Source organism: Frieseomelitta varia, unplaced genomic scaffold (assembly GCF_011392965.1).
Source record: "Frieseomelitta varia isolate USP_RPSP 00005682 unplaced genomic scaffold, Fvar_1.2 scaffold_835, whole genome shotgun sequence".
NCBI classification, from domain to species: Eukaryota; Metazoa; Arthropoda; class Insecta; order Hymenoptera; family Apidae; genus Frieseomelitta; species Frieseomelitta varia.
Genome location: NW_025110629.1, coordinates 330,761 through 355,742, shown reverse-complemented (window position 1 = coordinate 355,742; position 24,982 = coordinate 330,761). Strand labels below are relative to the sequence as shown.

At 32.9% G+C, this 24,982-nt stretch overlaps 5 protein-coding genes across 10 annotated transcripts in view; 4 read left to right on the top strand and 1 right to left on the bottom strand.

Moving 5' to 3' along the window:
* Positions 1 to 888: 888 nt before the first annotated feature.
* Positions 889 to 4,220, bottom strand: LOC122536443 (probable serine hydrolase). Of its 3 annotated transcripts, none has more exons than XM_043668817.1 (6): positions 4,173 to 4,220; positions 3,888 to 4,061; positions 3,766 to 3,810; positions 3,405 to 3,640; positions 1,944 to 2,291; positions 889 to 1,871 (listed from the first exon to the last, which is right to left on the bottom strand). In XM_043668817.1, exons 2-6 carry the CDS (start codon positions 3,949 to 3,951, stop codon positions 1,620 to 1,622), a joined length of 945 nt encoding a protein of 314 aa, XP_043524752.1. In that variant the 5' UTR covers positions 3,952 to 4,061; positions 4,173 to 4,220; the 3' UTR covers positions 889 to 1,619. The 3 variants fall into 3 exon arrangements, with proteins under 3 accessions (XP_043524752.1, XP_043524753.1, XP_043524754.1); XM_043668818.1 differs by lacking the exon at positions 3,405 to 3,640 and adding an exon at positions 2,625 to 2,860; XM_043668819.1 differs by lacking the exons at positions 3,766 to 3,810; positions 3,888 to 4,061; positions 4,173 to 4,220 and adding an exon at positions 2,625 to 2,860 and having other exon boundaries at positions 3,405 to 3,548.
* Positions 4,221 to 4,381: 161 nt separating this feature from the next.
* LOC122536442 (AH receptor-interacting protein) lies at positions 4,382 to 6,326 on the top strand. 3 transcript variants are annotated; one of them, XM_043668814.1, is made up of 7 exons: positions 4,382 to 4,814; positions 4,883 to 5,013; positions 5,109 to 5,288; positions 5,361 to 5,529; positions 5,589 to 5,775; positions 5,847 to 5,989; positions 6,064 to 6,326. In XM_043668814.1, the coding sequence occupies exons 2-7, from the start codon at positions 4,936 to 4,938 to the stop codon at positions 6,264 to 6,266; spliced, it is 960 nt and encodes a 319-aa protein (XP_043524749.1). In that variant the 5' UTR covers positions 4,382 to 4,814; positions 4,883 to 4,935; the 3' UTR covers positions 6,267 to 6,326. The 3 variants fall into 3 exon arrangements, with proteins under 3 accessions (XP_043524749.1, XP_043524751.1, XP_043524750.1); XM_043668816.1 differs by lacking the exon at positions 4,883 to 5,013 and having other exon boundaries at positions 4,383 to 4,814; XM_043668815.1 differs by lacking the exon at positions 4,883 to 5,013 and having other exon boundaries at positions 4,383 to 4,827.
* Positions 6,327 to 6,774: 448 nt separating this feature from the next.
* LOC122536441 (protein pelota) lies at positions 6,775 to 9,165 on the top strand. Its single transcript, XM_043668813.1, has 10 exons — positions 6,775 to 6,946; positions 7,281 to 7,345; positions 7,420 to 7,512; positions 7,583 to 7,733; positions 7,798 to 7,911; positions 7,990 to 8,130; positions 8,213 to 8,435; positions 8,504 to 8,696; positions 8,787 to 8,893; positions 8,969 to 9,165. Exons 2-10 carry the CDS (start codon positions 7,305 to 7,307, stop codon positions 9,067 to 9,069), a joined length of 1,164 nt encoding a protein of 387 aa, XP_043524748.1. The 5' UTR covers positions 6,775 to 6,946; positions 7,281 to 7,304; the 3' UTR covers positions 9,070 to 9,165.
* Positions 9,166 to 9,265: 100 nt separating this feature from the next.
* LOC122536440 (pescadillo homolog) lies at positions 9,266 to 11,798 on the top strand. Of its 2 annotated transcripts, none has more exons than XM_043668812.1 (8): positions 9,266 to 9,392; positions 9,555 to 9,788; positions 9,859 to 10,366; positions 10,455 to 10,594; positions 10,668 to 10,927; positions 11,011 to 11,198; positions 11,263 to 11,417; positions 11,496 to 11,798. In XM_043668812.1, exons 1-8 carry the CDS (start codon positions 9,369 to 9,371, stop codon positions 11,751 to 11,753), a joined length of 1,767 nt encoding a protein of 588 aa, XP_043524747.1. In that variant the 5' UTR covers positions 9,266 to 9,368; the 3' UTR covers positions 11,754 to 11,798. The 2 variants fall into 2 exon arrangements, with proteins under 2 accessions (XP_043524747.1, XP_043524746.1); XM_043668811.1 differs by having other exon boundaries at positions 11,260 to 11,417.
* A 7,963-nt stretch (positions 11,799 to 19,761) lies between these two features.
* The window catches only part of LOC122536446, a 117,745-nt gene continuing 112,524 nt past the window's right edge, over positions 19,762 to 24,982 (top strand). The window contains exon 1 of the mRNA XM_043668821.1: positions 19,762 to 19,966. Coding sequence (XP_043524756.1) covers positions 19,957 to 19,966 — 10 coding nt within the window. The 5' untranslated portion in view covers positions 19,762 to 19,956. The remainder of the gene's footprint in view (positions 19,967 to 24,982) is intronic.

Genomic DNA, 24,982 nt, shown 5'->3' with positions numbered 1-24,982 from the left:
TATAAGAATACGAAAAGAGAACGCGTAGACAAGTACGAACGGTATTCACCTGTAGAAATGGAATATTCACGTTCATTTTTTACGTGTGACGGCATTATCATCGCTCGTAATTACTGACACGTAGAACGTGTATGTACGATAGGATAAGTTCGTTTCAGAAGTTGCCTGATAACGACCTAAACCAATAATTTGACGAAAAGCTATACAATATTCAACGTTAAATTTCATCCATAAATATAAATTTAGGATTCAATTTTTATAAAAATATTAAAAGATATTACGTATATTATTATATGTAAAATATTACTATATTAAAATTTACGATTACTAGTCTCGTTAAAATAATAACTTGTATTACATTTCAAAATTATAACTCATAAGATGTTTTAAAACATTGATTAATACCTTAACTCTTGCTTACCTGGTCGTTGATAAGGCATAAATATTTTTTTTATAAATCTATCTCCTAATCGTTCTATATGGAACAAAAATTTAAAAAGAACTAACGTGTACTACACTGAATAAAGTATCAATATATAATTTTGTATTTCTACGTGTTACTTCACCAGCTGAGTAAATAAGTTGAGACTTAGTTTGACCATTATAGGTAGCCTAAATACATCTGTATCAATAATATCTTTATCTCTGTATCATTTTCTTTGTAATTTGCGTGATAACGCAATTTTGAATAACTCGAGAAAATGTTACAATTAACAATTTAATTTTTATGAGAGAAATGAAATAATGAACTTTTCTTGATATTTCTTACAATCATTTATTACAATTAACTTTTTTAAAACAAATTACATTTCCATTACCAAAGTTGTTCCTTTTGTAAAATTTTAAAAATAAAGTTAATACCCAAAAAAAACAAAAAGATAGTATACATCGTTTTGAGGTCATTTATCATCAAGTTGTACAGAGAAACGTAAACTGGTATGTGCATTGCGTTAGCGAAACGTTAATGCATTATCGCTGTTAGATACTAAACGTAATACTCATTAGAATAATAATATGCCACTATAGAAACATACTGTAGAAACATCGTTCATTGGCCTTGTAAATAGTAACATTTATTACTTTTGAGATATTTTTAACTTATGACTCATTTCTAAAAAAATTGGAAAAAGAAAAGTTGTGGTTTTTGTCTATAATCAATAGAATAGAAATAATTCTAAAATGTTAGTTGGAATGGTATTTTGTTCTAAATTGTGATATGTAATCACCTCTTAATTTATTATTGTGTAAAAATGGAAGAATTTGATGCAATGAAAAAATATATTATTCTTTTGTTATTATGTTAAAAAAATATGTAGTACGATTTTAATAAATAACTTTTTGTATATTCATCACATCAAATATTTTATGAAATCGTTGTACTTGTAATAAATTAAATCCATTGATATGAAGCACAAGTATTATGTGGAAGTACATAAGTTTAGTACATTTTCATTATCTGTACATAAGTATCATACATACAGAATATATACATATATTAAAATGTTTAAATTAAATATTAAATATCTTATGTATGCAGCTAATATAGCTTGCATAAAACTAATTTTTACTAGTTTAACTGTTACTTACTTTCACAGTTTACAACTAAAAACATTTTATCATTAAGTACATATGAAATTGTTAATTATAGGTGCGATTCTTTCAGGATTATTTAAATGTACATGATGAGTCCCTTCTACTTTATGATATTCAAACTTTTTAGCACTTAATTTTATTTGATCTAAAACCTTCTCATAATACTCTGGATGATCAAATTTCATTCCAGGTACGGCACGAATATTAAGGTAAGCGCATTTTATCCGACCTGCATATGCAAGCACTAGATCCAAAGATATCATACCCAAAACAGAAACCTAAATCAATGTTAATATAAAATTAACATTTAATGTGTCATATACTTAAAAATTTATAAAATAAAATTTTACCTTTAATCGTGGATCACGTGAAAAATAATATCGCTCAGGTTCATTGGCAGGTCGTAAGCCACGTTTCATTAATATCATTGCGCCTTCTTTAGTTATGGAACCTTTATAAGCATCTTCAACAATTGTAAGCACTTCATCATAACTATAGGATGGAATACCATCGGACTGTAGCAATTCATATTTTAAAAATTTGTCAATACTGTCACCAATTATAAGAGGAATTTTTGTTATGTCTTTTACACTGGGACTTGCAATATCTAAACTTATCATGAATTCTACTTCATCAGGATAAGATGCAGCATATAAAAATGATATTGCTCCTCCTAAGGAATGTCCAAGTAATCTCACCTATGATAATAAAACTTATTCATATATCAAGAAATGCATGAATCCTAAGCAACCAAATAATTATTATTAATATATTTAATTCAACATAAATTATTATAAATTATTATTATGTGCAATAATAGATATATGTGTGTGTATCATGCATTTTAATATCATGGATCTATTTCATGTAATGCTAAACATGAATAGTTAGATAATATATATTTCCAAGGCTGACTGTTACGTCTATATATATAATAATAATAATAAAACATGATTTGTAATATTATAGGTTATATCACAACATTTATTTAAATTATAAATAGAGTGGTAAAACTGAATCCACTCGCTAACCTTTGTCCATTTGAAATATTTGACAATTCTACGTAGTAGAATAATGCCATCCCAATAAACATAATAGTACTGACTCTTTGGGTAATGAGAAGATAAACCATGACCAGGCATATCCAAACAAAGTAGTGAAATTTCATTACTTAATAAAGGAATCAAAGTATCAAAACTGCCAGCATTATCTTGTCGTCCATGTAATGCCACTATTGGTTGAATCCCTTTGGGACCCCACCATTTGCCTATAGATAAATAATTAGTGTGTCAAAATGAAATAATTACTTAGATTTAACTATTTTAAGTACATAGATATGTTAACATTCGTATCACCTAAGTGTCTTCAAATAAAAATTTCAATACGAAACAAAATTACAGCTGACTGGGAAAAGTTCATCATCTTGAAGATATAATGTCCTACAGTTATACAACGACATTATGTAACTTGCAATGTATAATTTAAAGCAATCAATATAAATGATGATGGAGTATGTCAAAGCATAATGTCAAGCATAATATTTATAACAGTCAACCTTGTATCAAATAATTTTTGTGATGATACGTAATAATTAAATAGCATCATAAAATATAATGCACTATAAATAAAATCAAGATCATATTCATATATGAATTTATAAAATATAATGCACTATAAATAAAATCAAGATCATATTCATATATGAATTTATGTTATTAAAAACTGTAAGATGAATTAGTAAAATTGAATCTTTATATTAAAAAAATATAAATTATCAAAGATCGTTGTATAACTTTTAATTTCTAGCTAACCTTGTTCCATTTATAATATTTAGCAATTCTACGTAGAATGATTAGCCCATCCCAAAATACATAATAAAATTGTCCAGTAGGAAGATGGGAAGATAAACCATGACCTGGCAAATCTATAGCTAGAATGGCTAGATTTGGTGGTAGTAATGGAATTAATCTATCAAATGTTCCAGCATTATCTTGCCAGCCATGCAATGCCACAAGTGGTTGTTGATCATTTGGTCCCCACCATTTGCCTAAATTTATCATTATTGTACTATTTTTCAATTTTTATAAATCCACTAATTAATGACAATTTTTCATATGTATATTTATTTCATAGTTAAAATCATAGTTAAAACTGAAAATATAAATTACTAACCACTTATATTACCCCATGGTACAGGTATCTGAATCTCTTCCACACCTAAAAATTATTGATATATTGTAGTAATGCTTAATTAAAAGTTTTTGGCATAAAAATATATTAACATATCAACTTACTATGTACATTGTGTTTATTTATATTTTCAGTAGGAGCATTGGTTTTTTCAATTATTGTATTCATCTGGATAACAATAAAATACTGATAATTCTTGTTAATTTGTTATTTATATATATTCAACCACCTACTTCCTTTGTGCAAACTTTGTAAGATATATGAAATTAATATTTGTGCTATAGATAACATAAAAGCGACGATTATTTATTAAAGTCGAAATTACTTATTAAATACGAATAATTTCCCAATTATGTATATAAAATAATATTTTATATAGAAAATCATACCTTGTTTTAAATAATAATATCACTTATTTTATTTCATTTATATTTTTCTGGACTGCTCGTTCTTATAAAAATCTTAATAATTTAAAATTTATTTTATTATCATGTATACATAAAACGTTTAAAATATTGTTAAGTGTAATAAATATTTAATTTAATATTATATAATTTTTACGATCATATACATATACACACATGCATACATATGTATATATATTTAAAGTCTACGATTTTGACGAAAAAATATTCAAAATATTTAAAATGATAAATATCACTTCACATGCATGTTTTAACACTCGATTTCTAATAATTTTCTAAACAGTTCGATTAAATTATATTTTCATAATAAGACATTGGAAGGCTATTAACTAAGTACTCGTGTACTGTGTTTCACTTACGACTTTCGATAATTTTGTTAGGTTATTGATAATTTCATTCTTCAATATTGACTCAGCAAAAATTTCAAGACTGGATGGGAATTATATGATATTACTGATTCATAGATAATTTAGTGATCATGATGATCGAGCAAAATATTTTACAATTGAACATCAACTTTTAAATACATTGAAAGTAACATGTCTTGAAGAAATGTCTTGCAATAATTAATATTTACAAACTAATTCGCCTGTATAGTCATATAAGGTGTAATATTGCTGTAATTATCATATGTTCTATAATAATATTAATATTACAACTGCAAATTTTTTTAGATTTGGTGTTTTATAAAATTTCATTTTATCAATTGCTATATATAATTGTTAAAATGGAAAATAAGGAATACATAGTAAAAACTATCATTCATGCAGGAACCAAAACGATTAATTTTGTACCTGGGACTAAAGTGCATATATTTACATTAATATTCTAATTAAATTAGCACAATGAATAATAAGCACAAATTAATAATTATAATTGGAACCAAATTTTACTTTTTAGGTAATTTTCCATTTTAAAACAACAAAATGTGATCCAGAAAGAACAGTAATAGATGATAGTAAAACAATGGGAAATCCAATGGAGCTTGTTTTAGGAAAAAAGTTCAAACTAGAAGTATGGGAAGTTATTGTACAAAAAATGGCATTAAATGAAGTAGCTTGCTTTAGGGTTGACAAAAGTGTAGGTTTATAATAATATAAAAATATATTTTAATATTTAAAATTGATATTTTAATAGTGTTTATTGTTTCAGCTAGTTACGTCATATCCTTTTGTGTCTAAAACATTGAGAGAAGTTGGAAAGCCACAATCAGAAAAGCGTAGTCATCATTGTTGTGGTGTCACTTTACAAAATGACGGCATTGGATATAATGATTTGAATGAACTTATCAAATATCCTCAGGATTTAGAATTTACAATCGGTATTGATCACTTTTATGAAATAAACATTGTATTTCCTTCTAATGTATGTATTTTTTAGAACTTGTTAAAGTAATCTTACCTGATGAATATGAAAAAGAGTCATGGCAAATGACTGAAGATGAAAAGTTGAAAAGTATACCAGACATAAAAGAAAAAGGAAATGTATTATTTAAAGGGAAAGATTATAATGGCGCATGTGAAATGTATGCCAAAGGCATTGGAATATTGGAACAACTTATGCTTGCGTTAGTATATGAATATATATATTTTTCTTCTTTGTAATAGTATATTTGTTATTGTTATATGTCATTTGTAGTGAAAAACCGAATGAAGAAGAATGGTTAGCTTTAAATCATTTGAAAACTCCGTTACTTTTAAACTACGCACAATGTAAATTAATTCAAAAGGAATATTATGCAGTTATTGAACATTGTACAACAGTTCTTAAACACGATCCAGGTCTGCTACTTTATATTTCGAATACATGAGCATTTGAAATATGTTAATAATAAATAATATAAAATTATTCTTAGATAATGTAAAAGCATTATATAAGAGAGGTAAAGCATACATAGGTGCTTGGGATGAAGAAAAAGCCATTAAAGACTTAACAAAAGCTGCTGAATTAGACCCTACATTACAAAATACTGTTGAAAAAGAATTGCAAGTATTTTCTGCAGCTATTAAACAGAAAGATCAAATAGAAAAGAAGAAATTTTCAAAGCTTTTCAAATAAATAAATATATATTTAATTAGATCAATTACATAAATTACATATATGTATGTATTTTATTACAAGGAAAATATCTGTATCATGTAAAAATATTGTACAAACAGATAGTATACTTTTGAAGTTTTAAAATTTTAGTTCACCAATAATATTTTTATATATTTTAGTAGAAAAAAATTTTATAATTCGTATTATTTATAATCATAAAATTTATTCTGTACTAAATAATTAGTGTATAATAAAACAAACATGATGCACACTATTTATCATTTATATTTAAAATAAATATACGAACTTATTATAACTTAATTTAATTCCTTGAGATATTTTTCTTGGTGTAACATAATATTACATTGAAATATATACATGTATACCTGTGTTTTTTTTAATTTAAAATAAGTTTTAATACTTCGTCTATGACAATACCAAACAGCATCGAGTGTTGGATTTTTCTATTTTTAATCAATGATTAAAATAAAGAAAATTTTCTCTGTTTCGGTTGATAATATTTTTGGAATTTAGTTTTTACGCCATCTGTAAATCTTTTACTACAAATAATGACTGTCGTTCGACGGAGAAGTACCATGTTTGACATATGGTTCCATTTATTTTACGCTATTTTAATTAAATTTAAAACATGGAATGTCTAATTTCCTTAAGTACGAAACTATATAATTATTTTTAAGGTAATTACATAATTTAGTTAAATATCATGAAACTGTTACCCGGACATGATACAAACCTAACCTGTTATACCATTAATTTTAACTTTAATATGTACATTATATTTGTAATAATGACTTGTAAATAAATTCTTTCAGTGTTTACATTTCCGTTTTTTTTTTCTTAATTGTGTAACATGTACAATGAACTTAGAAATATCTCCCTTGCTAATCAATGGAAGATCAAGAAAAGGATTGTATCAAAATTTATTTAAAAATATATCATGATATTTATTAAATAAATTATTTAAGGTTGATAGAGAGAGGAATTGCAATATATAACTTTTGAAATTTTTAGGTTTAATGAATAGAATTATATAAAATGAAGCTTGTTTTTAAGAATGTCGATAAAGATGGAAAAGGGTAAGTAAATTAATGTTCATAATGAATAATAGTAATAGCGAACAATAGCATTTAAAGGAGAAAAACATTATTAGGAGCGTGGCCCTTGTCCCAGAAAATACAGAAGATATATGGCATGCCTATAATCTTATTAGTGAAGGAGATTTTGTTAGTTGTTCTACTATTAGGTAAGAACATTAACATTAATTATGTATAATATAAATCTTGATATTTCACTTAATATTATTATACATATAGAAAAGTGCAAATGGAATCTGCAACTGGAAGTTCTAACAGTTATAGAGTCAGAACTACTTTAACTATATGTGTAGAAGGTATTGACTTTGATACACAGGCATGTGTTTTAAGACTGAAAGGTAGAAATGTAGAAGAAAATAAATATGTTAAGGTAAATCAGTTTAGAATTATCCAACAAATTGTGAAAACCTTATATAACTTACAATTATTTGTAGATGGGAGCATATCATACACTGGATGTAGAACAAACTAGAAAATTTACCATCACTAAAGCTAAATGGGATTCCATTTCGCTGGAAAGAGTTGATACTGCATGTGATCCTACACAGGTGAAATTATAGTAATAAGAATAATAACAAAAATCAGTATTGGAATGTTAAATAACAAATCAAAATATTTTATTCCAGAATGCAGATGTTGCTGCTGTGGTAATGCAAGAAGGTATAGCACATATTTGTTTAATAACTTCCAATATGACAATAGTTCGTGCAAAAATAGATCAAGTTATTCCTAGAAAAAGAAAAGGAAACGTTTCTCAACATGAAAAGGTTATATATATATATATAAAAATTTTTTTTAGAGTAAATATTGAATATCGAATAAAATTTTCATATTAAATATATTTTTTAGGGTTTAACAAGATTTTATGATAATATAATGCAAGGGATTTTGAGACACATCAATTTCGATATTGTGAAATGTATTATTCTTGCAAGTCCTGGTTTTGTCAAAGATCAATTTATGGATTACATGGTACAACAAGCCATTAAATCAGATAATAAAATAATATTAGAAAATAAAGGAAAATTTTTACTTGTGCATTCTAGTTCTGGTTTCAAACATTCATTGAAAGGTATATTAAGCTTTCAGATTAAGCGAATATAATACTGCATGTTATTATTTTTTTTTCTTTTGCAATAGAAATATTAGCTGAACCTGCAGTAACTTCACGGATTTCGGATACAAAAGCATCAGGTGAAGTGAAAGCACTAGAAACATTTTATACAATATTACAGACTGATCCTTCCAGAGCTTTTTATGGAAAGAAGCACATTCAGAAAGCTAATGAATCTCAAGCTATTGAGACATTACTCATTTCAGATAAATTATTTAGGTAAACAATATATATTATATACATGATACAAAAGAATATTATATCTATACGATATAGTATTCTTTTTTTAATTGTAATAATTATATCTAGATGTCAAGATATTAATGCAAGAAAAGAGTATGTGGAATTAGTTGAAAGTGTAAGAGATTATGGTGGAGATGTAAAAATATTTTCGAGTTTGCATGTATCCGGTGAACGTAAGTTATTGTTAGTTGAGAGTTGTAAATTATTTAGGTTCTGGTATTTTTAAAACATTTTTTAATAATATATAGAATTAGAGCAACTTACTGGAATAGCAGCTATACTGCGCTTTCCTATACCAGAATTGGAGGATGAAAGTGATGGCGAAAGCGATTCAGATGAAGATAATTAAGAAGTCTAAAATAATACGTTAATGTATAACTTTGTATATTTGTTTGTGCTGTGCGCAATCAAAAATATAATAAAATAAAATATATTAATAACAAAAGTCGCAAATTTAATATTTTTCTTATTTGTTCTCTTTCATTTTAGTTAAATGTTTAAAAATGTGTTATTATATTCGTCATATGGTGGCGCTGTTTTCTGTTTTTAAAACGCGTTATTTTCTCAGAACACGTGAATTGGTGTAACTTATTTTTTTATACGTTTATGTAGTTTTATACTTTTATTGTATAAAAATTGCACTACAAAATGGTTGTAATAGGAAAGAAAAAGGTATTTGTTAAAATTATTTATGATTTTCTTAAAAATTATTTCTATAACTAAGTGGTTGTAGTAATTGAGGTTACTGTGTTGTAGAAGACGAAGTATATTTAAAACATATTATTTTTCAAAATATTTTTGTTTCATTGCTAAAACTTTCTTTTATATTCATAGTATGAATCTGGAGAAGGAGCACAGTTCATGTCGAGGAAAGCTGCTTTAAAAAAATTGCAGCTTACGTTGAAAGACTTCCGTAGACTGTGTATATTAAAAGGTATATATCCAAGAGAACCACGTAATCGTAAAAGAGCACAAAAGGGACAATCTGGTATCAAAACATTGTATCATAAAAAAGATATTCAATTTTTAATGCATGAACCAATAATATGGAAACTAAGAGAATTAAAGGTACGTGAAATTTTGAGTCTTATAATATTATAACTTAAGACTATAAATGTTAAAAGAAATTATATTTTAGGTATTTACTAGAAAAGTTGAAAGAGCAAAGGCTTTGAGAGAATTTTCAGATATGAGAAGATACTTAAGTAATCATCCTACTTTGAAATTAGATCACATTGTTAAAGAACGTTACCCAACATTTATTGATGCACTTAGAGATCTGGATGATTGTTTAACTCTATGTTTCTTGTTCAGTACATTTCCATCTCTTAATCATGTACCAAGGGATCAATCTTTATTATGTAGAAGATTAACAGTTGAATTTTTACATGCTGTAATTGCTGCTAAAGCTTTACGCAAAGTGTTTGTATCGATTAAGGGATATTATTATCAAGCTGAAATCAAAGGGCAAACAATAAATTGGATTGTTCCTCATCATTTTGGTTTTGAGCCTCAAGCAAAAAATGATGTTGATTTTAAAATGATGTCTATATTTGTGGAATTCTATATCATGATGTTAGGCTTTGTTAATTTTAGGCTTTATCATACTCTTAATTTATATTATCCCCCAAAACTCACCACTCATGGTAATTTTTTTAGAATATTTTTAAATAGATAAATATGTTATATTATATGTTATTATATGTTAATATAATAGAAATGTTTCATGTGTAGATAATAGTGAAAAGATACTTGTGGATGAAGAAACATATGTATCAGAAAGAATAGCTGCATTGAATGTACCATTAATAAATTTGGATTCTACATTGCAAAATACAGAAGATGAAGAATTGGAGATGGATCAGTTTACAAATGTGTGAACAAATTAAGTGAATATTTTACTTTTTTAAATATATATATAAAATTATATATAATTACTTATTTTAGGAAAGTGAGGCTACAAAATTGGAAGAAGCTAAGATAGAAGCAGATAAAATAAAAAAATTGAAAACACTATTTAAAGATTTGAAAGTTTTCTTAAATAGAGAAGTACCAAGAGAGCCTTTAGTTTTCATTTTACGTTGTTTCGGAGCCGAAGTATCCTGGGATAAATTACTCTTTGTTGGAGCGTCATTTGACGAAAACGACGAAACAATAACACATCATATAGTAGATAGACCCAATATGACCAAACAGTATATTTCTAGGTAATGCTTATAAATGTTATTAAATATTTTTTTTATTATTCAATCTTTAATTGATAATTAGATATCAATTAATGTTTTTATAGATATTATGTACAGCCACAATGGGTTTTTGATTCAGTGAATGCTAGAGAATTATTGCCTGTAGAAAAATATTTAATGGGTTGCGTACTTCCGCCACATCTTTCGCCATTTTCGGATAATCAACATGATCAAACGTATATTCCACCAGAAGAGCGTGCTCTTATGGATCCTGATTTTAGACTCAATGATGGTGCGTATTTGTATTTTAAGCAAATAATTAATAGCCAATAAGTATTTCCTTTATTTATTAGAAGAAGATGAATCTGAAGAAGAAACAGAAAATGAAAACGAAAAAGAAGAAAATGAAATAGGAGAAGAAGATTTAGAAAATGATTTGAAAGAGGAAATTGAAATGAATAAGTCTGACGAAGTAAATGAGAAAGAACAAGAACGAGATAGATTGAAAAAGGTTGATCATCCTGAAATATATATATATATATATAAAATTTTGTATTTTCTTTTATTTATTGTTTGCTTTTAATTACAGAAAATGAAAGTTAAAACTGGAGAAGTGATGAAGGAGGATCCATGGGAGAAGAAACGGTTAGAGAAGCAAGAGTACCGATTACGAGAACGAATGATCAAAAAGAAACATCGCAAGTTATATAGGAGTATGATGGAAGGACGTAAAGAGAGAGCTAAGCAAATATGGCTTCTTCGTAAAAAGAGGCGGCTGCATGATACCGTTGAGAAACAAAAGCGCAAGGAAGAACGTAAACAGAAAAAAATTAAAGTTGCTGAATGAAACTAAATAAAAAGAAAAAAAAGTAATAAGTTTAATGATTATTTTTGTTGTTCATATGTCATATTTTTAAATTAATTGTATCTAGAATTATATTTTATTACGTTATTTGCTATGTCATCTTTCTACTTTTTTTTTATGTTATTACATCAATGATTTCAATCATAAACGATCTCATTGTGAAACAACGACTTTCTCGATAATGGTAGATATAGTTACGTGTAATGAAGAGATGCCTTTAATCCAGTCCTCCCACCTACCGGAAGCCCACGCATTCAACGATCCTGGTCCCTGTTCTTCCACCGAAGGACTTTGAAGGCCAAACCCACACACTTTGCCTACGCAATCGCTATATGTGCGAGTATATGTATAAATGTCTCTCCATGAAAGTATTCATCGCGATGACCCTTCCGATTTAATATCCGTGCGTAAAAAAATTTTGCACGTTCGACGCTGCTCCGTTAATGGTACGCTCGAAAGGTGCATTGATCTCGAGCATTTTGATCGTGGAACATTCTTCAACTTGAGTTCGTTTCGGTCATTCTATCGCTAATTCTGTCTTTGATTACTTCCGTGACTTTCGCTAGACGAATTAGCATTGAAGGTTGAATCCATTTAGTGGCGGATAAATTACCGTCGATGCATCCGGTCACTTTGCGTACTATGTTCGTGAGTCACCTTGAATTGAACATTGGAATTGAATGCGAGAACGAAATATCCACGAACGGGTATCTCGCGGGGATTTTTGTAACTTTGCAATTTTGTAATTTTTTTGCTTCTCTTTTTTGGTGTAGACACACCGTCGCGAGGAGGAAAGTTGAAGGATCCGTGGGCGATCAACATAAATTCAACTTCAAGAATTTTGTTTAACAATCTCATCATCACGATCGTAAAAGCAAGAGTATGTAGCGAATCTCTCATACAGTGAAAGTAAACACCCGCCTCGTTGGATTTCTGAGTATGTGGTCATCGTGATTTTCATCGACCGATCATCGGGACAATTTTAATTTCTATTCAAGGCACGAACCTTTTTGCTTGCAATGCTATACGATCGACATCAAAGCTTTAACAGTATCGTGTTTCTAAATCATAAAGAACAAAGAACTGGTTTCGAAGGCAATAAAAATTAATGGAAAATTAAGCGAGAGAAAATGTACTGACGTAATGGTTTCTACGTAAATCGGCTCGAACTTTAGCAACATACTTCCATTCGAATTAGTTCTCGGTTTAAAAGATTGACAAGCGGTCATATCTTGCGTAAAAGAACACTAGTTCAGTATCTTGGTAAGGTCAACGATTAATGTCTATTTATGAAAAAATCGACAGGTAATAATTTTTCCTTTTTTTCGAATTTTGGAATCTGCTTCTCATCGATTTCTTCGGCTATTTGCAGTGGTGACTGAACCGATGTGTCGCGACACTGGCGTTAGTGAAGTCACCAACACTTAGTTCGATCTAGGCATGCGAGCTGTGTGCAGATTGGGTGCTTACGTCACCCTTGCTATTCCTGTTCCAGCCCATCTCCATTCCGAGTATCCTTAAAACGAGCATCCCTAGAACCTGCAGTGCAATCTAATAACGTCCTAATCTGATCGACCTTGATTATCTGTATTCTTCGACAAACTATTCTCTTTTGTTAGATCTTTAAATTCCGCGCAATTTTCCACTGAAAAGCGCGCGTTTAATTCGAGGAAAACAGAAAAATTTGAAAAAATGAAAGTAATTTAATTTTCTGTATAACTGTACACACCTATCTCAGCGAAGGAGAATGATAAAGCGATGTTCGAGCAATTTTCCATTTACAAGTTCCCCAGTTACAATGTTTCGAACAGTTACATAAATATATGGGCGTGTAATTAATTGTGGATGTAAAATAAACAAGCTATCATATCTATTCGTATTGACACATATGAATGAGGGAGAATGGCCTTGAATTTCATCGACATCCCGTGTAATTGCAGTGTAGCGTCTCGCGGAAGGATCATCAATAAGATAGAAGAGGCGGATTCTGTTTTCGCGAGTGGATCGTTACCGGTTGGACAAAGAAGTAAAACAGATATAAAGCGAAGGATGCCTTTCATATGAGCAGGCGAATAATTATATAATCAAGGTTATTACTACATTAGATAATGGATGCACCGATGCGATAAAAAACGTCGCTGCATTTGATTGAAAATATTAAAGAATGACCTTTGAACATCTTTTTCGAGATCTTGTTTGAAAAATAGTCGCAAAACCCGATGCTATGCGAAAGATGCTCGAGCTGAATACGAGTTTTAATTGTTCCCCGGTCGGTCGTTCGCCTCTGACGATGATTAACTCCGGTGATTTCAATGCCGACAAAGGCGATGCGTTCGCTTGAGAGCCACGAACGGGCACCACTTTTCATCTATATGCTGACGCTGGCATGAAGAAAATTTCGATCACGTTTATTAAACCCGCAACGGATGTTTAAAATCGCGTGACGTTGCGTTCCCGTTTTAATAAACGTTTAAAGTTATAGTGGGATGCACGTTTTGGTGAATGAAACACCTGGGTTATCTTACACGATTCAATTAATATTTTACAATGTTACAATTCAATTATAATGTTATAGAAGTATTATATTCAATGATATCAATATTAATACCATTGAAATTTTACAAGTTATTCCGTTCACTATCATATTTAATAAGTTTGTTTAACATTATTGCTTGATTTATCGTATAAATATTTTTGTACAATAATATTATTGCATGCAAATTTTCATAATACTAACAAGTTTTATTTTTACTAACACAACCAATTTTATTTCTCTAGGGATAATAATTTTACCAAAGGAAGTATTTCATCGTGAAAGTATTTTTAAGAAGTCAACATTACATAGCATAAAGCTAAGTATATAAATAATGAGATGTTGTGAGTCTATTAATTTCAAAAAATGTGCGCAGGGACAAAAATCAGGGATAGCGCCACTGATCGTGCTTCTCGTCAGAGATACCAGCAACGTAATTGGCTATTTCAATTCATCGCGGCGCAAATTACGCGCCATAAATTAGCTTGGACGCTTTTACGCTTGGCGTTCGATCGCGAAAGCGGGAAACGCGTCGATTATCGTGACCTCCGGCCGATCTAGGAATTCTCTGGACGGAAAAGTGCGCTGTGTTATGTCGTCGGCGAAGCGTGTGGCGATTGTATTATGATGTAACGCATAATTCAATGGAACGAAAGATCATTCACGTCACCTGGTGACTCGTGCCTGGTTCGTTTGCAAATTACTTGATATTGCTCGGTATTTTAATCGAACGATATCGTCCCTTCTTTTGTTGAGCCTGTACGGTGCGCTGATCACAGGTACAACCTGTAGGACAAGTATTTCCATGAAATCGAAATATCTCGGTGTACGTAAACTTTTTTGCAAGTTAGATTGCTCATTAACGACCGTTTCGCTGAAAGAATCGACGATCATGCGTTAAATTGTGGAAATCCGCATGGGAGAAAACATTGTATAGCTCGTTCGTGCCGGAGGATCGGAGAATAATTTATTTTAAGTGGAGGGATATTATTTATAGCGAGATAAGAAAAGAGGAAAGAGGAAAGAGAATATTTTAGTTACTGACAAGAAAAGAGCTGTTTATCCGGAGCGAAGAGAGATCTTAAAGGGACAGGTATGTATTTATTACGGAAGAGGCTGACTCCGGGAACAGTGTCAACGTTCATTCTCATCATCTCGGGGATGCCGTGAGCGTGTCCGTAAAAATGTACAAGGGGGGCCAATTACAAGGTGGTTTGCGTGGCGGACGGTCAAGCTTTTGAAATTTGATCGAGCCACCGATCAGCTCTCCCTGGCCTGGCGTCGAAGTTTATCCGCAGTTGGCCAGGCGGATGACGCATCGTCGAAAAGAATACGAAATGAACACGTGCCCCCACGAACCCGTTACCCATACTACGCCCTGGCGAACTTGAGCTCTCCCCGCCATCGTATAAAGTATAAGGTGTGTTTTTAAGGTATGTACGCCCGAGATCTGGAGATTTTATTTGAAAGACAATTTGATACGTTGTACGTCAGGTTCTTTTCATTTTTTACATACTCGTAATGCTTATAATGTAATACTTATAACAATTTTAAAGAAAGAAATTTTTTTAAAAGGATTCGATTAAGGCTCAGACACTATTATGGTTCAAAGTTTATCCTATTTTGGGGAATTTTATTTTAACGTTATTGTAAAATAATAATGTTTTTACTATTTAACTGATATTAAGCCATGATGAAATATTAGATTATATCGATTCAGTTATGTTTATTTATTGAGATAAAATTTCAAGATAAAAAAAATAAGATTTCAAGTGAAATTTTACCCATGATAACATTATCATAATTTTCTCAGTTTATTTATTGAATACATCTCAGAAGCGAAATATTAAAATCAAAATTTCTCTTTTGAAAAAAAAGTAAAAGATAGTCGTAGAATGTACAGCTTCTAAAAGTTAAAAACAAGACCGAATGGTCTACTTTCTCGCTGATTTCAAGTGTCCAGCGTGAAATCGTGAATCGCGGTTAACGTAATCGCCGCGCCGTCAAGTTGTGCAATATCGTTTCGACTGAGGTAACCATAAACAATGTGATTTCGCTAAAAGTTTTTAATCAGACAAAAGATCGGTCCGATATCACAGGGAAGATCGTTGGTTGGACTCACGGAAGCCGAGATCTCCTTCGACCGAGGTCTCATGGATCGTTGCTCGATGCTTTAAAAGATTGCATCGTGCCTCACGGATCGTTGCTCCGATCCACGGAAGGAAAAATTCATGGGATCCGGGGATTTTGCTGGGAATCGTTGTGCGTTTGCCAGCTCATGGAGCAACAGTTAATATGTAGTCTGTATTATATAGGTACATGCACACGCACACACACACACACACACACGTATAACCGATGGAGGAAGGACTAAAAAACCGGGGATTGAATCGCTTCAAGGATATCGACAAAAAAAGCTCATCTGGTATTTCGTTGGCTGAAACGGTTCGCAAATATTTGCAGCGTAATTATTGGAGCAGCGGATCGATCCGTGTGAAGATGTGATCTTGTACTTTCTTACCTTGTTTGCGAACCGCCCACTTCTGTGATTGCTAGAGGTTTTGCTCAATAAATTTTTTTGTTACATTGGGAAACAGAAATATAATGTCTCGTAACTATTGGATTTCGTTACGAAGTGATTTTTTTTTTATTTTAATTGATATTTATTTTGTTGTTTTATTTATTTAATTGAATATATGAAAGGCTGAGGAGTCAATCAGTGCAAGTCGTTTCTCAATAAACACAGCTTATAGTGTGCAAATTATCGTTATGATGTGATATTAGGATATTACAATTAAATAGTTTCATCGAAGAGGTTTCGATAAAAAAGTTATTTTTAATAATTTACATTGATTAGTTCCTGAGTCCTCCATATATAGACTGAGAATTTTTATGTATTTATATAAAAATTAAATTTTGAATATGTGAAAAGATAAAAAAGATTCTCCAGAGGATATAGAGTATTCATTATACAATTTTAAATTTTAAGATAGTATTGTTGGATGTGTTAAATTACTAAAATTTTGAGTATTTTATTTTGATTAATTATAACTTGATTGTATTTTATTATAAATTCTTCATGATAGAAGTTTGTAAAATTGAATTAAATACAGAATTCCAAAATGAAGTAATTTAACCTTTAATATTAGATACAAATTAATTAGATAAAAATATCTTTATTTAAAAATATAAAAATTCACAGTCTGAGTATATATGAGAAGTTCAGTAGGAATATAAGATACATAGAATGATATAAGAAAAGTGATAAAATTTCCTATTTGAAAGGCCGTAAACTGAAATACTGACTTTTCTATCTTTCTTGAAATATTTTTATCAAACTCAAGGAAAATATGAAAGAATTCTTATTTTTCAAAAGTTCTTTCTCATTAAAAGTCTTTTAGTGCATTCTAATGAAAATAGTATCAATACAAACATTTGCATGCTTCAAAACATTAGCATAAATACATACGTAATTGTATGCATTTACAAACTCGTAACAATCTCTCCATACTCAATTACACTTACATAATTTGTACCATTTCTCTACTGAACTCATACGGCACTAATTCATTCCAGTTCAATCTAAATCGCGCTTCCTTTTGCACCTTTGATAATTAACATAAATCAAATCTCGTATCCTGCAGGCGTTCTTTTTATTTTTCTTCACTTGTTAACGAAGGCAAGGAAACGTCGTTTTTTTTTCTCGCATTTCCGTTGAGGCGTATTCCATGAAATCACGTGCAGCGTCGTCGAACGAGACCGCGAAGCCCGGTTAAAGTCGCGCGACTCTAATGACATCGTGTAGTCGGGCTAGAGCACTCCGGTGTCGCTGAACCCCGACGCCTCGAGGCACTTCACAGGCGGAGGCCACAAAGAGAAGAATCCATGGATGTGTACTTCTGTACTTTTCACTATTATGCTTAATCTATGGCCAGCCGTGGCCATGTGTGTCGATTCATAGAGGAACGCTGGCGTATAAACGAACGTCAGCGATCAACATTCGCTCGATTCTTCATCCCTTTCTTGATTTGTGATCTTATGTTGGAAGAAAAACCTCTCGAACGCGCGGTACATTTAGTGATGGGATCAAGTTTTATATGATGATGTTCAATTGAGCTGCTGGCCAGTGAATTATAGTCATTTTCAATTTTTTACATATATTTATCAGTGCAAGTAATACGTATTTTTTGATGTATTTATTATTGTGCTTGTTCAATACAGGTTCAAGTATATTTTATGTAAGTGTAAGCACTTGTTGAAATATTTGTAAAAAGTACTGAAGATTTTACTTTGTCATGAGGATTACTTTATCACCTCGAGGACTTTATTTTACTTTATTTCCTTCAGTATTTATAAGGTTCAAACATTGTCTATATAGTATGATTATACTCGGTTCATGCTTGATCCCATCGCTAGGTACATCACAGTCTTCGCGTCAGAAGATCGCGTACTCGAAGAATTTCAAAGGTACGCTCGTATCCGGCGAATCTCGCGTAAATCGAGGAAGAATGCGCTCACCCATCGCTTTCACACCTTTTCTTGTGAATTATGCATCAGCAAACGGTTCGACTAACGCTACCATGTGAGTCGCGAGCCGACATCGCAAATCGACAAACGTCCAGATTATTGACTATTTTAAGCCGATGTCTAAGTTAAATCGTGGATACGTTTGAACGAAGAAGATGATCATTTTCAGGCAATGTTTGCTATACGAAGTGCAAGTCGAGCCTTCCGTTTGCAAATATGATCAAACGCGAATTATGTAAAGAGCTTCACCCATTGTAGGTGTACGTGGAAGATAATTCCCAATTAAGTGGCAAGGATTCACGATTTTGTCCGATCGTTGGCGATTGGGATGGAACGCGATCAACCTTGAGGAACGTAACGGAGCAGGGGCTCTGCGAAATTCCAAGGTACTCGAGTGGCGTGTCTGGTACCGATTGACCTCTAGGAAGAGGATCATCTGTCCTCTTAAGACGCTTAACCCAGAGCCTAGCATTCGCGGAGCGCCGATAAACCTTGCGGAGACTTTCTCATACGAACGCGAGGGAGATTGTGGTTCCAGGCGTCGAGCTCTCGGAGTTCGCGCGTCCACCGACTCAAACGTGTAGTCGGAGTATATAGCTGTCGAGCACCGCTGAAAACGTGTCGGAACGGGTAAGAACGATCGGGTTGTTCCAGGTGAGAGATAGAGAGGAATCGCGGAGCGTGCTGTCGAGGGCAGAGGGCGAGGAGGGGTAAAGGAAAAAGAAGGAGAAGGAGAGCGTGATAGCCGAGAGAGGTGTTCGTAGAAGGAGAAGGAGAGGAGGGAGAGAGAGCCTGTGAAAAGAGAGAGGCCAGCCGAGTGAAGAGAAGGATCGTCGACCAATGAGACACCAGGCCGGTGATGACGTCGTCGTTGTCTCACGTCGAAGTCTCACCAAAAGTCTTCGCTAGCCACTAGTTCGTCCGCGGTCTCCCGACTGGACGAGGAGTTCGTCCTTTTTTTTCCACGAACTTGATCACCGACAGGTGGTTTTGTATTTATTTATTTATTTATTTTATTTTTTATTTTTTTTTTTTATTTCGTATTGTGGACCGACCAGTGAAACTAGCCAACATTGGACTACGGATACACGGAAGGATCGTGCCTGAAGGAGGCTGCTGTCAGCCATGGGGACGGGTAAGTTGCTGCACGGTGGTCCACCCTGGTTAACGTCTGTTCTCAAGCATTCAATCACCGCTGTGATATGTTACCCGTTACCTCGCTCAATTTTAACAATCACCTGGATTACCGTGGCGTTCTCGTTTCTGCCTTATTAACTTCCTACTCTCTCAAATCGATCGTGCCCAGCCGTTTTTCCTCCTCTCTTTTCGATCTGGTGAACACGCCGCTGGCCCGCCACTCGCCGGACACTGTCGATACCCAGCGATAGTTTCTCCTTTCATTTCAATAATCGTGGTCCCTTTCGCGATCGTGAGATTAATAGGAAGCCGGAATTTTAGTTGATAAAGTAGAGATCTCCCGTAGGGTAGATAGCTAGCTCTCCATCGCTGGACCCGACGCTGAACGGCTTTGGCCTCTTCTAAAGTCAAGGTCACTCGGCAGGAATATTCGCGAGTGTCTATCTCGGATCGTTGTCTATCTGCGATCGTTCGAAAGTCGTGTACCTCTCAAGGATACTTGGAAAAGCAGGATAATTAACGCGATAATGATCGAAGGTTTTTGCAAAGGGTTCTCCAAAATGGACGTTCTTTTCTTACACGTCCATAATAATAGATTTCCCACTATTTCTTTATTTTTACATCTGAATCTTGAGAATTAAAATCCTGGCCCCGAAACGATTTGTATTATAAATCCTCGAAGAAGGATATCGAAAGTCCGCGGTGTCCTTCGATCTTTCGCGTAAAAGTGTAACACTTTTGCCGAGGCTGCATCACTTTCATCTCGTGTTCTTTCGACCGAGAATTCGATACGTTTTATCGGTGAAACCATCGTGGTAAGAGATCGATCCGTTAGTTTTCTCGAACTCGATCCCCCTTAACGTATCAAAATATAAAATATAAAAAGCGAAACGAGGAGCATGTAGATATTCTGCGTGAAAAAATGGTACTGCGGATTCGAGTGCAGGTTATGTCAGAGCGAACGATAGCTTCGACCTTTAGCACATCCTTTAGGCAGATGGTGTCAAGGATGTCGCGAGGTGTGCGCGCCATCCGATCAGAAATTATGCGTTTAGCTGGGCGTAACGCGAACCGGTTGCTTTTCTTTTTTCTTTTCTGCGCGCTAAAATAAATCCCTCCATTTTCGTTTGCCCGTCACGTACACCGAGCCTCGTACATTGCACTTTCTTCGTTTCTCTCCACGCGTACGGTTTCGTGCGTATTTGGCGATCGTTCCGTACGATCGCGTCTTGGTGATTTATTTGTTTCATACGGTTCGACTGACCGCTTCCGGTTTCGCTGTCGAAACTACATTCGTTTTAACGACTTTCGAAAGTTCATAGACGTGGTCACGATCGAAACGTTCGAAATCTGGACCAGCGAATTTTCTCTGCGAACTCGTTTTCACAATTGCCCGTTTCGCGATTACTTGCGTCACGATTCGCTGGAATCCTCTGCTCCGAAAGGATCGGCCGATGAAAGACTGGTTCGAGTTGGAAATTGAATTCGACCGAAACGAATCATCGGCTACTATTATCTAACTCGCTGAAGCCTCTTCTGCTAACCTTGAGTATCTCCCTTGAGATCTCGACAGCTAAACAAAGTGATTCAGAGACATGGATGAATTCAACGTCTGTTAAAATCTGGTCAGAACAAGTCGATCTCCTTCTAAAAGTATGTTGGCTTGTTTCGAAAAATTCGTAGCATATTTTTACTAAATTTTTTCTCAGAAAAATTGCATTACTTACAAGATAATCCAATGATATACTCACACTATCATTTAGTCTAGATTTTATGAAAGTTTTTCTCTCTAGAAAACTTGTAGAATAACCGAACAATATAATTCTTTATAACAATAAAATTCTTTCAATTTTCAAGAATTTAAAAATATTTAATACTTTACTTAAATTTTGCTTTTGTGAATTTTTCGAATAAGCCGACACACACGTTAATTCCAAAAAAGGATAATCTTCAAAGCTCTACGAACCAAGACTCTGTCCATTTGATTCATAAAAAGAGAACGAGATTGAGATCGAGGCGCGTTTCGCGATGCGCCGTTCCAAGGTATCTAGATCGGCGATCGATCCTCTCCAGGCGATTTGGAGTACGCTCGAGCGTACGTGATACCCGAGGTGCAGTGAATTCGAACGGACACTTTCTGTGACAAGTATATGCACGGTGGAAGTTCGCCTGGCTCGGATTCCGGTTTTACGGCGCGAGTGCGTGCTTTCACCGGTTCACGTCGAAATCGAGGAGATGTGCAAGAAGGATCCGAGGATGACGATGATCGAGCGGCGAAAACGGGTCGCGAGTGTCGCTGGACGATGCTGTGAGTGAGTGAGCAGTTATTGGAAAAGCGCGTGGCCGAGCAAAGAAGGAGAGAAAGAAAAAAAAGGAACCGTTTCGCGCGATAGTGACGAATCCATGTAGTGTGGATCCTTTGGTGGCGTCCTTTGCGGACTTCGGACGGCGTCATCGTCTCTGGATCTAACGCAAGTACCTATTTTTAACAACGATTACCTGCCGATGACATTGCGTAAGTTCTGCCGGGGGCATAAAAATATATTCGTGATTAAGGAAATCGAGATGGCGAATTGCAAAAATATTCGTGACTAAGGGGATCGAAATGGCGAATTTATAAAAACAGTCGAGATTCTGATATATTGATATATGTATGTACAAATGGTTCAGCAAGGTTTATCATTCTTGAATTACTTGTTTTATAGGGATTTTATAGGGTATTTGAAGAAAGAGAGAATTTATAGAAATAGTGTCATTACAATTTACACACGAGTAGGAAGATTTAGCAAATTTTCTAATGGGTTGCTTTTTATTTCTAAATCACTGTCTTGTAGGGATTTTTTAGGATGTTCGAAGATGATAAATTTATATAAATAGCATCAGGATTACGATTTACGAGTTGAGAGATAGTTCAGCAAGTTTTCTATATTCTTAAATTACTATCAATTGAGAATTTAGTAGGTCGTTCGAAGACAGAACAATGACTTTTCAAGATCAAGTGGAGTGGAATTTCTTTCACTTTTCATGTAGGATTACAAGAATATCTTTTTTCTCTTGGCAATTGAATTATTTTTGAAGGATCTTTTTTATCGGTCTCTTATTGAATAAGAAAGAAGCATTTAGTAATCGTGTGAAGTCATATGGAGAGAGTTCAGGGTCGTGAAGAAGCGCGACATCGATTCCTAATCTCAGAACAAGCCTTATTTTTTTATGAAATCGGTTCAAAAACAAAATCTTCAAAGAAAAATCTTGCTCCCATTCGTTCTGATATACTTTTGCACATATTCCTCATATCGAAATAGAGTAAAGAAATTGGTAACGTTAAGCCTTCATACTAGCGATCAAAAATATCTTTAGATCGTACGATCAGTCACAATATAGGATTTTATCAAGGCATTCACACTCAACGATCAAAAACAGTCATACGAATAGTTCAATGAATTTCCTAATATGCTTTTTATTTAAGGATTTATGAATAGCTCAAATATTCATCATCCATGCTCCTTTTCTCAGTTGACGAACGAGTCAAATTCTATTAAAAGTCTCTCGGTCTTGATTGCTAACAAATTAATTTCGCGGTCAACAGATTCTTAACTACAACATGACTCAGGCTTTAAATCTTATGTAAAAAAAAAAAAAGAACAAACGTATCGCTATTTTTTGATCCAGACTCGTTACAAAAAATCGAAACAACTTTCCCTGTAGCGCCTTAGAAAATTTAAGCGTTACTCGGAACGTCACCCGGTACAAATAGAAGAACGATGACGAGTGAAGCTTGAATTCACCTGTCGTAGAAGAGCAGCGTGTCGACGATTGGTCAGGCTATTTGTTCGCGTACATTCCACGGGAACTCATCGTGGTAGACGAAGAGAACCGCCTATTTTTCACAGACTGATGCCTAACCGATCTTTCACTCGAGTTCGAACCGGGTGGAGGCACCATTATCTTGCAAATGTATTCCGAATATATTACACGTATCATTTGCTAGTGGCCCGTGCTTGCTAACATATTCTCGCAACTAAAATCGATTATGCTCGTTTCCTGGAATTTCTCGGGCTGCGAGAAACAACATTCGAATGGGAAGATGCACAATGAAGCTATATTCGCCGCAGAGACCGGTATTTTAGCACCCTGCGTGCCGATTCGCTGCCATTAAAATCGTGACCGTGCAAATGCGAGCAACGTTTTGCTTGTTCATCGGTATTATCTGGATTGAAGAGAAAGAGAGAGAAAGAGAAAAAAGGAGAAGAAAGAGAACCGAGAAGAATCGACGAGTCAGATGTAGAGTTCTCGAAAGCGAAAGTTCGACTCACGGGATGATTTTCACGAAGCTTTGCGTTTATTGGTCTTGTTCGAACGAGTCATCGGTATTACGTGATTAGAGTTGTTGCGAAAAATCACGTTCTGTTATGAACAGAGTGCGGATATTTGTGCAATTTTATATTTTTACGAATGTAATTAAAGAAATGGAATCTAAATGGAAATTTGTTTCGTCTGTTAAATACTGGAGTAGGTAAATACTGCGGATGTTTTTGCATTTACGGGAAATTGGAGAATGCAAATATACATGATGCAGTGCGCGAAGATATATGAAAATAGTAATATTAAAAGCAGAGTATTTATTATAATATATAGTAATCTCTATTTAACTTCTATTTCTCTTAGTTACGTTCATAAAGATATAAAATACATAAAAATTTGCAATCTTATATAAAATATAAACGATACAATATACAATAGTATATATATATATATATATATATACGTATATACAATATACAATATATACGTATACAATAGTATATATATATATATATATATATATATATATATATATATATATATATATATATACTATTAATTGCATTGCCATTATTCTAAATACTATTCTATGAAATATTACTATTTGATGAAATATTATTTTCCTATTTTAGTAAAATACTTATTTCACAATACTATTTCCATATGTAACTACACACATGAGAAAATAAAAATATTTATATTCTATTTACTA

Excerpts from the sequence above, each read along its gene's own strand:
- LOC122536441 (XM_043668813.1), top strand. The coding sequence starts at position 7,305 with ATGAAGCTTGTTTTTAAGAATGTCGATAAAGATGGAAAAGG. Across the intron at positions 7,513-7,582 it reads GTTAGTTGTTCTACTATTAG|AAAAGTGCAAATGGAATCTG; the intron begins GTAAGAACATTA and ends TTATACATATAG. Across the intron at positions 8,131-8,212 it reads ACGTTTCTCAACATGAAAAG|GGTTTAACAAGATTTTATGA; the intron begins GTTATATATATA and ends TATATTTTTTAG.
- LOC122536440 (XM_043668811.1), top strand. The coding sequence starts at position 9,369 with ATGGTTGTAATAGGAAAGAAAAAG. Across the intron at positions 9,393-9,554 it reads TTGTAATAGGAAAGAAAAAG|TATGAATCTGGAGAAGGAGC; the intron begins GTATTTGTTAAA and ends TTATATTCATAG. Across the intron at positions 10,928-11,010 it reads ACCAAACAGTATATTTCTAG|ATATTATGTACAGCCACAAT; the intron begins GTAATGCTTATA and ends ATGTTTTTATAG.
- LOC122536442 (XM_043668814.1), top strand. The coding sequence starts at position 4,936 with ATGGAAAATAAGGAATACATAGTAAAAACTATCATTCATGCAGGAACC. Across the intron at positions 5,289-5,360 it reads GCTTTAGGGTTGACAAAAGT|CTAGTTACGTCATATCCTTT; the intron begins GTAGGTTTATAA and ends TTATTGTTTCAG. Across the intron at positions 5,776-5,846 it reads TTGGAACAACTTATGCTTGC|TGAAAAACCGAATGAAGAAG; the intron begins GTTAGTATATGA and ends TGTCATTTGTAG.
- LOC122536443 (XM_043668817.1), bottom strand. The coding sequence starts at position 3,951 with ATGAATACAATAATTGAAAAAACCAATGCTCCTACTGAAAATATAAAT. Across the intron at positions 3,641-3,765 it reads ACCATGGGGTAATATAAGTG|GCAAATGGTGGGGACCAAAT; the intron begins GTTAGTAATTTA and ends TGATAAATTTAG. Across the intron at positions 2,292-3,404 it reads AATATTATAAATGGAACAAG|GTGAGATTACTTGGACATTC; the intron begins GTTAGCTAGAAA and ends TTATTATCATAG.